At 34.0% G+C, this 13,525-nt stretch overlaps 1 protein-coding gene across 1 annotated transcript in view; it reads left to right on the forward strand.

The window, feature by feature from the left end:
* Nucleotides 1-4,544, forward strand: part of LOC138851440 (venom protease-like) — a 95,108-nt gene extending 90,564 nt beyond the window's left edge. Inside the window, exon 6 of the mRNA XM_070080573.1 lies at nucleotides 4,244-4,544. Coding sequence (XP_069936674.1) covers nucleotides 4,244-4,408 — 165 coding nt within the window. The 3' untranslated portion in view covers nucleotides 4,409-4,544. The remainder of the gene's footprint in view (nucleotides 1-4,243) is intronic.
* The last annotated feature ends 8,981 nt before the right edge of the window (nucleotides 4,545-13,525 follow it).

Here is a 13,525-nt window from a genome sequence, read left to right on the forward strand (position 1 = left end):
TATTCACTCTCTCCCTGCTCGGTGAGCTTCATCATACCTCTTCTTTAAGCTATGTATGGAACTTGCTTCCATTACTTTACTCTCCAGATTATTCCACTTCCTGACAATCTAATGCTAAAGAAATGCTTCTTAACACCCTTATGACTCATTTGGTTTTCAGCTTCCAACTGTGGCCCCTTGTTCCTGTATCCTATCTCTGAAACATTTGAACCCTTTCCACCTTGTTAATTCCTCTCAGTATTTTGTACGTTAACATCGTGTCCCCCCCTATCCCTCCTATCCTCTAGTGTCATCAGGTTGAGTTCCCTTAACCTCTCCTTATAAGACATACCCCTCAGCTCCGGAACTAATCGTGTTGCAAATTTTTGCACTTTCTCAAGTTTCGTGATGTGTTTGACTAGGTGAGGGCTCCATACTGGTGTTGCATACTCCAGTATAGGCCTGACATACACGGTGTACAATGTCGTGAATGACTCTTTACTCAGATGTCTAAATGCTAATCTCAGGTTTGCCAAGGGCCCATATGCTGCAGCAGTTAATTGACTGATGTGTGCCTCATGGGATATGATTGTTATAATGCTTACCCCAATATCCTTTTCTTTATGTAACGTTTGCAGCCTTTGATTCCCTAACCTGTATGCCGTCTGTGGTCTTCTGTCTCCTTCCCCAATCTTCATGACCTTTCACCTACTGTGGTTAAACTCCAGGAGCCATTTGTCGGACCAGACTTGTAGTGTGTCCCAATCCCCTAGTAATTTAAACTGATCCTCGTCCGCTTGTATTCTCCTCATCAGTTTCATATCAGCGAATAGTGACACTTCTGAATCTATTCCTTCCATTATGTCATTCATGTACACAAGAAATAGCACCGGACCTAGGATCGACCCATGTCAGTATTCCCTGATCCTTCAACTGCCACCATCTGTTTATGTAGCGGGACAATGACGAAAAGTGCGGGAGGCAATCCCTACCTTCGAAAAATGCCGGTGCTGTGGCCACACACTAAATTGTTGCAGGTCAGAGGTAGCATGTCCTCTTGCCTTAACTGCAAAGAGGCACACCCGGCCTATTCTCGCCAATGCTTAATTTGCTTAAGAGAGAGGGAGATCCATTGTCTTGAAGACAAAGAGGGCTTCTCATAAATCAAACCATGGTAATTTCCCATCTCCACCTCCAAGGGAAACTTCCATGGCTTTCTTATTTCAGGGCCACTAGACGTCCTCAGAATTCGCTGGTGCCTGATTCCACAATTGTCTCTGTGCCCCTTTTGCAGTCAACTCAGTGCCCGACCCTTTTACGGTCCTGGGCTCTGAGGCTCATCATCTCTTTCTGTTTCTACTTCACCTTCACACTTACATGCTTCATTGTCTACGCACCCCTCCAATCTAAATCAACGCCAAGGTTTACATCTACACATGCCTCCAAAACTCCTTCAACCCCTTAGCCACATGACTTTCCCAAACGTTCTTCTCTATCTCTCAGCCTCGAGGTTCGTGCACCCTTGAGTACAGTTGTTCCTTTGCCTGTCCCTCAGGAAATTTCTGCCTTCTAAGACACTTCTCCCCCTTCCTTGGTGTCTTCTATTGTCTCTCCACTTTTTACCCAAACTACACCTTCTCCCTCTGCCGCCAAGCTCTCTTCGTCTTCTCCCCTCCTCGACACTTAACATTCTCACCATCCGCGCCTTCACACCACCTTTCTTCATACCATCCCAATACTTCACTTCTTACTAGCTCCCAGTGTCTATGCATGTTGAATTTACTGACCCTTCTGGTCCGTCAACACCTATAAAATGTTACTGTAATGCTCTATTAGCCGATCGTGGCTTATTTACCGTGGAATATTAGAGGGCTCAGGAATAATGTGAGTGAGCTTCAGGTGTTCTCCCAGTTTTGATCTGTTTGTGTTTGTCTGCAAGAACCAACTTTGTGCTCTGGTGTTTTCCGTTCCATCTCGGGCTATATCTAATTGCATTCATCGGATCATTTTCCTGATGGGACTTTTAATGCAAGTGCACTACTTGTATGCCAAGGTATACAGCATTCATAGATACTTGCCCATACTTCACTGCATTACACATCTACTTGGACAAGTGGTATACAGTCTACTCTTTGTATCTTTCTCCTTCTCAGCCATCATCTATTCCAGATGTGGCATCTCTGGGAAGGGTCTCACTGCACTCTTGTAGCGATCAGTTAGAGGCTCTTCTCACTTCTCTTCCCCTACATGATTTAAATACAGGTAGTCCCACTCATTTCGACCCTCGCACTCCCACTCACTCCTCACCTTTCGAGAGCCTACATGCAGAGGAGAATATTTCATCCTTGAACTATCGCTGTTATGTTCATTGCCTCAGTTATTTTGTGGGTCCTCATGACCTTCACAACCCTTCTACATACAAGGTAGAAACGGACATAGGTAGAGGTCCAGTATTTGCTCGCTGCCCCTGTTTATTCCATCCCTTTTCTCTGTGAATTCAATCGCTCTTGACTTCTCTTCAGTTGCCCCCTTCATGTGTTCATCTAGCATCTAATTTTTCCCTTGCCCCTGGTGAGGTTCCGACAGTTCGTGTCTGTTCTTACCCACTACCGTGCACTATAGCTCAGGTATCTACAGTGGTTTCTCGCTCCCTTTTTCTTAACCACTACCAGTTTTATTCTCATGCCTTTACAGTTTACAGTGATGGTCCTAAATTCTCTGACGGTGTCGTGTTTATAGCTGTATTCACGGAGTGTGTTTGAGGTCATTTTGACAGCTGAACTGTATGCAATTCTCATTGCAGTTATCCGTATTGCTTGCAGGCCTACTTCAACATTTGTGGTAGTGTCAGACTACTTTAGTGATTCACAAGCTATCCAAACATTTAATTTGTCTCTTCCCCTAGTTCTTCGTATACAACTTTGGTTGTGCCGCATTTCTAATAAAAACAAAGAAATAATTTTCTGCTGGGCCCCTGGTTATGTTGATGCTCAGGGCAACGAGCAGGCCGACCTCTCCTGCATTGTCATCTGTACATGATCTTCTAGTTTTATACAGAGGTATTCCATTCTCAGATTAATTGCTGTAATCTTTAGCACTTTTGCAACCGTTGACAACAACATTGGTCTGAATTAATTCATAACAAATTCCACTGTTATCAGTCCAGGTTTAGGATCCTGGTCTTCTTATCATAAGTGCTGTGGTCTTGAGACAACGTTTTCCTGTCTTTGCATCGGACACACACGTCTCACTCGTGGGTATCTCGTGGAGAGGCGCCCAATTCCACTCTTGGACTGTCCCGTTTATCAGCGACCACACAGAATTTACCTCCAACGTCGTCACCACTCTAAAACACTTACTTTATCTTCCCTCCTCACTGACGGACCCATCTTTGACACAGACTCCCTCTTTGCCTTTTTGGCAGAAACAGATTGCACAACTTCTGATTATTCTTCCTTTAGCACTCCTCACCGCCCTTACAAACACTACTTCTGTTATACTCTTTAACAAATGATCTCTGATCAAGAATATTAAACCTTTTATTACATCCTGCCCTGCTGTGCTCTATGACCCTTATGAGCTTAGCACTTAGTTATGATTAAGATGATAATCCACTATGATTTGCACATTGTACATATGAATAAAACCCCTATCAGGAGACACTTAACATGTCTCTTAACAAATATTGTTTGTGAGATTATGCCGTCTTTTACATTTATATTTTACCTTTAATGATGCATTATATTTTTCCTTTAATTTTTCAGTGATTTTAATATTATTTTATTAATTTACTTTCAGGTCATAATATTAAATTGCAGTTTTAATGCCCTACTTATAGTTTAAGGTCGATATTTATGCTATGAATAATTAAATTTCTTACATCAAATAGTTGTTCTAAATCAAGTGCAAAATTCACCATTACTTTAACACGAGTATGTTGCTAACGATGGTTGTAAATTAATTTAAAAGTATTCCAGCCACAACTGTATTATTCTGGTGGGATGAATTTCCTAATAATTCACATACCCATAAGATTCGTATCAGCTTTCATACATAATTGATGTTTTATTATGTCAAAAAATAATTCACTCCTATCTGAATTTTGTGTGAAATCTAGGCATTTCGCCGTCAGATATAAACGATAAAAGTCACACGTAAATGAAAATCTTCGTGTGTACCTTTCATAAGATAAGATAAATTGTTCCTTTCGTATTGTTCCAATTCTCATTTTTATAAGCCTTGTATGATCTTTTACTTTCCTCAGGGTGACTCAGGTGGACCACTTGTTGGCTTGCACTCAGCTGGGTATTACACCTTGGCTGCAGTTGTCTCTCGTGGGTATGGTTGTGGCCACAAGGACTACCCTGGACTCTACGTCAACCTTCGTAATCCTCCATATCTAGCCTGGATAAAAAAGGTTGCCTTCTAATAAATATTGAAGGACAATAAACTGAGAAGCTGGATTATAAGATGCTACTTGCTTCTTCTAATGTTTCTGCGTAGGTTCCTAAAAATTATTTTGCATGTATCATATTGAACTGTTAAATAAAGACACAATATGCTGAGACGAGATTTATTGAAGTGTATCACATGTGGAGCAAATGAAATGTCTCAATAAAGCTTGTGTGTGAATTGAATCTTTTCGACTTGTTGGACCTTGTGCACTTGTTGGACCTTGTGCACTTGTTGGACCTTGTGCACTTGTTGGACCTTGTGCACTTGTTGGACCTTGTGCACTTGTTGGACCTTGTGCACTTGTTGGACCTTGTGCACTTGTTGGACCTTGTGCACTTGTACCTTGTGCACTTGTTGGACCTTGTGCACTTGTACCTTGTGCACTTGTTGGACCTTGTGCACTTGTTGGACCTTGTGCACTTGTTGGACCTTGTGCACTTGTTGGACCTTGTGCACTTGTTGGACCTTGTGCACTTGTTGGACCTTGTGCACTTGTTGGACCTTGTGCACTTGTTGGACCTTGTGCACTTGTTGGACCTTGTGCACTTGTACCTTGTGCACTTGTTGGACCTTGTGCACTTGTTGGACCTTGTGCACTTGTTGGACCTTGTGCACTTGTTGGACCTTGTGCACTTGTTGGACCTTGTGCACTTGTTGGACCTTGTGCACTTGTTGGACCTTGTGCACTTGTTGGACCTTGTGCACTTGTTGGACCTTGCGCACTTGTTGGACCTTGTGCACTTGTTGGACCTTGTGCACTTGTTGGACCTTGTGCACTTGTTGGACCTCGTGCACTTGTTGGACCTTGTGCACTTGTTGGACCTTGTGCACTTGTTGGACCTTGTGCACTTGTTGGACCTTGTGCACTTGTTGGACCTTGTGCACTTGTTGGACCTGGTGCACTTGTTGGACCTTGTGCACTTGTACCTTGTTGACCTTGCGCACTTGTTGGACCTTGTGCACTTGTTGGACCTTGCGCACTTGTTGGACCTTGTGCACTTGTTGGACCTTGTGCACTTGTTGGACCTTGTGCACTTGTTGGACCTTGTGCACTTGTTGGACCTTGTGCACTTGTTGGACCTTGTGCACTTGTTGGACCTTGTGCACTTGTTGGACCTTGTGCACTTGCTGGACCTTGTGCACTTGCTGGACCTTGCACACTTGTTGGACCTTGCGCACTTGTTGGACCTTGTGCACTTGCTGGACCTTGCACACTTGCTGGACCTTGCACACTTGCTGGACCTTGTGCACTTGTTGGACCTTGTGCACTTGCTGGACCTTGTGCACTTGCTGGACCTTGTGCACTTGTTGGACCTTGTGCACTTGCTGGACCTTGCACACTTGCTGGACCTTGCACACTTGCTGGACCTTGCACACTTGTTGGACCTTGCGCACTTGTTGTATCTTGCGCACTTGCTGGACCTTGCACACTTGTTGGACCTTGCACACTTGCTGGACCTTGCACACTTGCTGGACCTTGCACACTTGCTGGACCTTGCGCACTTGTTGGACCTTGCACACTTGCTGGACCTTGCACACTTGCTGGACCTTGTACACTTGTTGTATCTTGCGCACTTGTTGGACCTTGTGCACTTGCTGGACCTTGCACACTTGCTGGACCTTGCACACTTGCTGGACCTTGCACACTTGTTGGACCTTGCACACTTGTTGTATCTTGCACACTTGTTGGACCTTGCGCACTTGCTGGACCTTGCACACTTGCTGGACCTTGTACACTTGTTGGACCTTGTGCACTTGTTGGACCTTGTGCACTTGTCTTGATAACGACCTGTCTTGAATTTTTCTTTAACGACAGTGAAGTAGATATTACCACTTGTCGACATAGTGCACAAATAACTCGCAAATAGGAGAGAGGAACTTTCCGTCCAACTTGGATCATTTACAAAGTCACACTAACGTAAAGGAGAGGAAGGAGCATATATAGGCCAGCAGACAGGGACGGGACAAGAGAGGTAGTACAGGAAGATGAGAAGTAGTGGTAGAGGTAATAGCAGTAGTGGAGTCAAAGACTAAGAAAGAGGAGCACTGCAAGGGAGATAGAGGCCCACAAAGGGTAGCAAAAAGAACACAGGGGAAAATAATAATGGACCAAATACCCAAGGCGGAAGAAAGGAAACCCAGAGAAGAAAGAGGAAAGAGGAAGAGAGAAAAAGAGGAAACAAGAATCAGGTTAAGTCACAGGTGTTCTGAAGTTTGGAGCATTTTACAGTGTGCTGGGAAAGGAAGGCATCTACAGAGACAAAGCTACAACTAAGATTCGCACAAGGAAAGTTATTTATAAGGGAGGATTCAACCAGACGGTGACTGTGAAAGTTAGACGTAGGTTAGACAGTTTGGGCAGAAGATCAGTCAATAGGATGACTATGATCTCTGACACGACAGAAAAGAGCATTGTTGGTGTCGGCAAGCCTAACACTACTTTTGTATTTCCTGAGTCTGTCACAAAGAGAACGACCAGTTTCTCCAAAGAATTGAAGAGAACAAGATGAGCAAGAAATAGAGTAGATATCAGGAGAATCTATGGAGTGAGGAGAGGTATGAACTATTTTGGTGTGATGAGTGTTAGTCTGGCGGAAAATAAGTTTGAAGTTTAAGGAAGAGAGAGAGTTGAGATTAGAAAGACTGTAAATATAGGGAAGGCAGAGGACAGGAGAGTTCACAGGAGTAGAAAGTTTGGGAAAGAAGAAAGTCGGTTTAGCACGTGAGAAGGCAGTCTGTGGAATGGGAAGGGTAGCCTAGATGGGAAAATGAATTACGAAGAGCTCAAATTTCTGATTCAGGAAACTGAGGATCATAAATGCGGAGAGCACGGAGAAAGAGGGAGATAAGAACACTTTTCTTGACAGATGAAGCATGATAGGAAAAATAGTGAATGTACATGCCACTGTGCATAGGCTTGCGGCACACGGGTACAGCAAAACCTGTATCTGAGCGGTGGACTTGAACATCAAGGAAAGGAAGCAAGAAATAAGATTCCCATTCAGCTTCAAACTTAATGGAAAGGGCAAGATTAAGGGTGTCAAGAAATAGTTGAAAAACTAGTCATGAGGCCACAGAGCAAAGATGTCATCAACATAGCTGAGCCAGAGTGAAGGTCGCACATCAATAGTAGGAAGAGGAACAGTCTCGAAGTATTCCGTGTAGAGATTAGCAAGAACAGGAGATTTGGTACTTTTTCTCCTGCCCACCTTCGTCACTCTCAAGACTTCATCAAACGGGTTAGTTCTCTCCCGACCTGTAAGATGCTTAGTCTTGACATTGAGTCCTTCTTCACTAATGTCCCTCTTGATGATTTATTTATTTATTTATTTATTAATTTGAACATGATACAGTGAAGTACAAAAGAATACAGTAAAGTGCAGCATGCCAAAGCCACTTGAATGCAGAGCATTACGGGCAGGCTTAAAATTAACTTAAGATTAACTAAGCAATGATATATTCAGTGGTACAAAAATTATTGTAAAACAGATAACAATTTAGCACAAATGAGTATTACAAAGACAGGTCATATGGTCATTACTGTGTTGCTGTGTAATCAGTAGAATGGAGTATTATGTCAGGTAATGAAGTTAAATAGTAACAAAGTTTGATTGGGTCACAGGTTGGCATTTATGAGATACATATACGAGATACAATTTATGATGTCCTTAATTTTCTCAGAGAGAAGGCCAATGAAGGGTTACTTCATCTCCCTATACATACGGATGTCTTTCTTGATCTTATCCGCCTTTGTGTGGACTCAAATTCCTTTTCCTTCCTATGTAAATATTATTCTCAAATCTTCGGTGTCTCTATGGGCTCTCCTCTATCTCCTATTCTTGTTAATTTTTAAATGGAATACTTCGAGACTGTTCTTCTTCCTACTGCTGATGTACGACCTTCACTCTTATTCCTCTATGTACATGACATCTTTGCTATTTGGCCTCATGCATAACAAATTCCCGAAATATGCAAAAGAAATGAATTAGAAAAACTTGAGAGAAATAACACCTAATGAGAACGCTAAATATGTCTTACTTCCTGAGGAGTAACATTTTATTTTGTTATTAACACATCGTCCATTACCCACCATGGCAAGTGACCAGAAAAAGAAGAAACACCTTCATCACCATTCGCTCCATCATTGTAGAGCCAGAGGCATCCCTACACTACAGGAAAAAAACTGCAACATATAAGCGCCCCTCCTTTACAGCACAGGCACTGTACTTCTCACTTCTAGTCTGGCTAAGCTGTTTCCCTGCATCCCTTCACAATTTTTACCATGTCGCGCTGAATAGGTAAAATTTATGATTTTAGCTTAAATAGAATGCTCTTCTTGCCTAATAAGGCAAGTGAAAATTTGTGTATGCAATAATTTCGGAAAAATTATTCTGAACGTAATGAAAAAAAAAATTCATTGTGTTCGTTTATAATTAAATTATTTTAAACTTATCTAAAATACGTTTTGTTCGATTAGGCTAAATTAAATTGCGCTTGTTATAGTCAGATTAGGTAAATTTTCTAAGGTTCCTTTGGTATAAAATTATTAATTTTTGCCTTAAAATATTTTTAAACGAATAGGAGAAAATTTTAGAAAGGACCTAATTTTAAATGAGTTCTTGCTAACTGACCAATTTTACTTATTCGGGACGATCGATATATATATATATATATATATATATATATATATATATATATATATATATATATATATATATATATAAACACTGATCTCTGGCTGAAGGAGACTCGAACCTACGAACCTTGGACCAAGGTACACAGTGCTATACCAATCTCACCACACTGGTGAGATTGTCAGTGGTGAGATTGGTATAGCACTGGGTACCTTGTTCCAAGGTTCGTAGGTTCGAGTCTCCTTCAGCCAGAGATCAGTGTTTGTGCATATTTCGCCTGCTCTTGCGAATTCCTTGTATATATATATATATATATATGTATGTATATATATATATATATATATATATATATATATATATATATATATATATATGTATGTATATATATATGTATGTATGTCGTGCCGAATAGGCAGAACTTGCGATCTTGGCTTAAATAGCAACGCTCATCTTGCCATATAGGACAAGTGAAAATTTGTGTATGCAATAATTTCGCCAAAATCATTCTGGATCTAACGAAAAAAATATATTTCACTGTGTTTGTTTAGTATTAAATTATTGTAAACAAATCTAAAATATATTTAGTTGGGTTAGGCTAAAATAAATTGTTCTTGTTATAATTAGGTTAGGTAAGTTTTCTAAGGCTCTTTTGGAGAAAAATTAAATTTTTTTACATTAACATTAATGAAAAAATATATCTTTAAACGTATAAGAGAAAGTTTCAGAAAGGACTTAATTTTAAATGAGTTCTTGCTAAATAACCAGTTTTACATATTCGGCACGACATATATATATATAGAATATATATATATATATAGAATATATATATATATATATATATATATATATATATATATATATATATATATATATATATATATATATATATATATATATATATATATATATATATATATATATATATAGAATATATATATAGAATATATATATATATATATATATAGAATATATATATAGAATATATATATATATATATATATATAGAATATATATATATATATATAGAATATATATATATAGAATATATAGAATATATATATATAGAATATATATATAGAATATATATATATATATATATAGAATATATATATAGAATATATATATATATATAGAATATATATATAGAATATATATATATATAGAATATATATATATATAGAATATATATATATATATAGAATATATATATATATATAGACTATATATATATATATAGAATATATATATATATATATATATATATATATATATATATATATATAGATATATATATATATATATATATAGATAGAATATATATATATATATATAGAATATATATATAGAATATATATATATAGAATATATATATATATATAGAATATATATATATAGAATATATATATATATATATAGAATATATATATATATATATATATATATATATATAGAATATATATATATATATATATATAGAATATATATATATATATATAGAATATATATATATATATATAGAATATATATCTAGAATATATATATATAGAATATATATATATATATATATATATATATATATATATATATATATATATATATATATATATATATATATATAGAATATATATATATATAGAATATATATATATATAGAATATATATATATATATAGAATATATATATATATATAGAATATATATATATATATAGAATATATATATATATAGAATATATATATATATATAGAATATATATATATATATATTCTATATATATATATATTCTATACATATATATATATTCTATATATATATATATATATATATATATATATATATATATATATATATATATATATATATATATATATATATATATATATATATATATATATATATATATATATTTATATAAATTATATATATATATATATATATATATATATATATATATATATATATATATATATACATTATATATAAATATATATATATATATATATATATATATATATATATATATATATATATATATATCTATATATATATATATATATATATATATATATATATATATATATATATATATATATATATATATATATATATATATATATATATATATATATATATATATATATATATATATATATATATATATATATATATATATATATATATATATATATATATATATATATATATATATATATATATATATATATATATATATATATATATATATATATATATATATATATATATATATATATATATATATATATATATATATATATATATATATATATATATATATATATATATATATATATATATATATATATATATATATATATATATATATATATATATATATATATATATATATATATATATATATATATATATATATATATATATATATATATATATATATATATATATATATATATATATATATATATATATATATATAGAATATATATATATATATATATATATATATATATATATATATATATATATATATATATATATATATATATATATATATATATATATATATATATATATATATATATATATATATATATATATATATATATATATATATATATATATATATATATATATATATATATATATATATATATATATATATATATATATATATATATATATATATATATATATATATATATATATATATATATATATATATATATATATATATATATTATATATATATATATATATATATATATATATATATATATATATATATATATATATATATATATATGAATATATATATATATATATATATATATATATATATATATATATATATATATATATATATATATATATATATATATATATATATATATATATATATATATATATATATATATATATATATATATATATATATATATATATATATATATATATATATATATATATATATATATATATATATATATATATATATATATATATATATATATATATATATATATATATATATATATATATATATATATATATTTATAGCAATCCTACCATCATGTAAAACAATTACAGGCTTTCGTTTTACACTCGCTTGGCAGGACGGTAGTACCTCCCTGGGCGGTTGCTGTCTACCAACCTACTACCTAGAATATATATATATATATATATATATATATATATATATATATATATATATATATATATATATATATAGTTACAAAAACGCGATATCTAATAATGATAGAGAATAATGATAGTGAATACTAGAAAGGTCTGTCCCTCTAGCATCCGGCCTGTTACTGTTTTTTTTTTTTTTTGTAACAAGTAGTCAGTATCCTGGTCCAATTATCAATTAGAATTTAATAGTAAGATTCAGTAGTGCTTCAGGATTACAATTGGTTGGCTTCTACTAAAGAAATTAATGTAAGAAGTTTATTAGTAAAGATAAAGTTGTCTAGGTGGACAATATCAAAGTAAATCAAAGTAATCCATTAATATAATATAGGATACAAGTTCCTACGCTTTTCTAGTGTACAGTAGTATTGTGCTGAAGGCACATATCATATCTTTATGGCTTTTAAGTACCGTTTGGCACATTTGCAGCATTTAGGAACATAATTCTAATATATACAAGTGAGTATGTGTGTATGTGCTCTAAATAGTTTGCTATGTCTCAAGACTCGACTAGACTTAACCAGTGACTGACTAAAAGTCCTCACATAAACTAACTTCTTGACCAACCTGGCAATCAGAACAGCTTGCTTGAACAGTAAAACGACTGATTCGCCAAACAACAAGCAGCACCAACACAGAATCAGGAACAAGGAGATAACATAACGACCCTAAGGGACCATCTGCAGATCCTCCACAAAAGTCACAAAACTCCCATACTACTGAATCTAGGTTCAGCATAAGAAAATCCCCGACTGTGACAGTACACAGATACCAGTACAAATTAGGTCAGAAGCTACGGCTCAGGAGCTGAGTTTCTCAGAGTTTTTTTTTTTTATATTTAAAACATTACAATACAAGGTGGAAATTATATTAAAAGGTACACAAAATGAGTTAAATCACAAATTCCAAATTTACCCTTACAAAAAATGACTACACCAGACAAAAGTGTTCTGACACCCTATCACTTCACACACCATATACACCCAGTTATACCAGAATTATATACCTGTGAAGGCTTAAACTTACGTCACAATTTCACCACCCCCCACCCACAAAATATAAGCATCACCAACCTGATTGCATCTTAACTTGACATTAAAGGATACATAGTAATTATACTATCATGAATGATACAGTAACACCATAGACACAACAATATTAATAACATTATTAACAATGGGATACATGTCTTTACTTAAACACAATGACACCTCAACCTGGTGAAAGAAAATACACTTCAAAAGATAAATATTCTAAGAAGGTTGCAAC

The sequence above is a fragment of the Cherax quadricarinatus genome, unplaced genomic scaffold (assembly GCF_038502225.1).
Source record: "Cherax quadricarinatus isolate ZL_2023a unplaced genomic scaffold, ASM3850222v1 Contig617, whole genome shotgun sequence".
Classification (NCBI taxonomy): Eukaryota; Metazoa; Arthropoda; class Malacostraca; order Decapoda; family Parastacidae; genus Cherax; species Cherax quadricarinatus.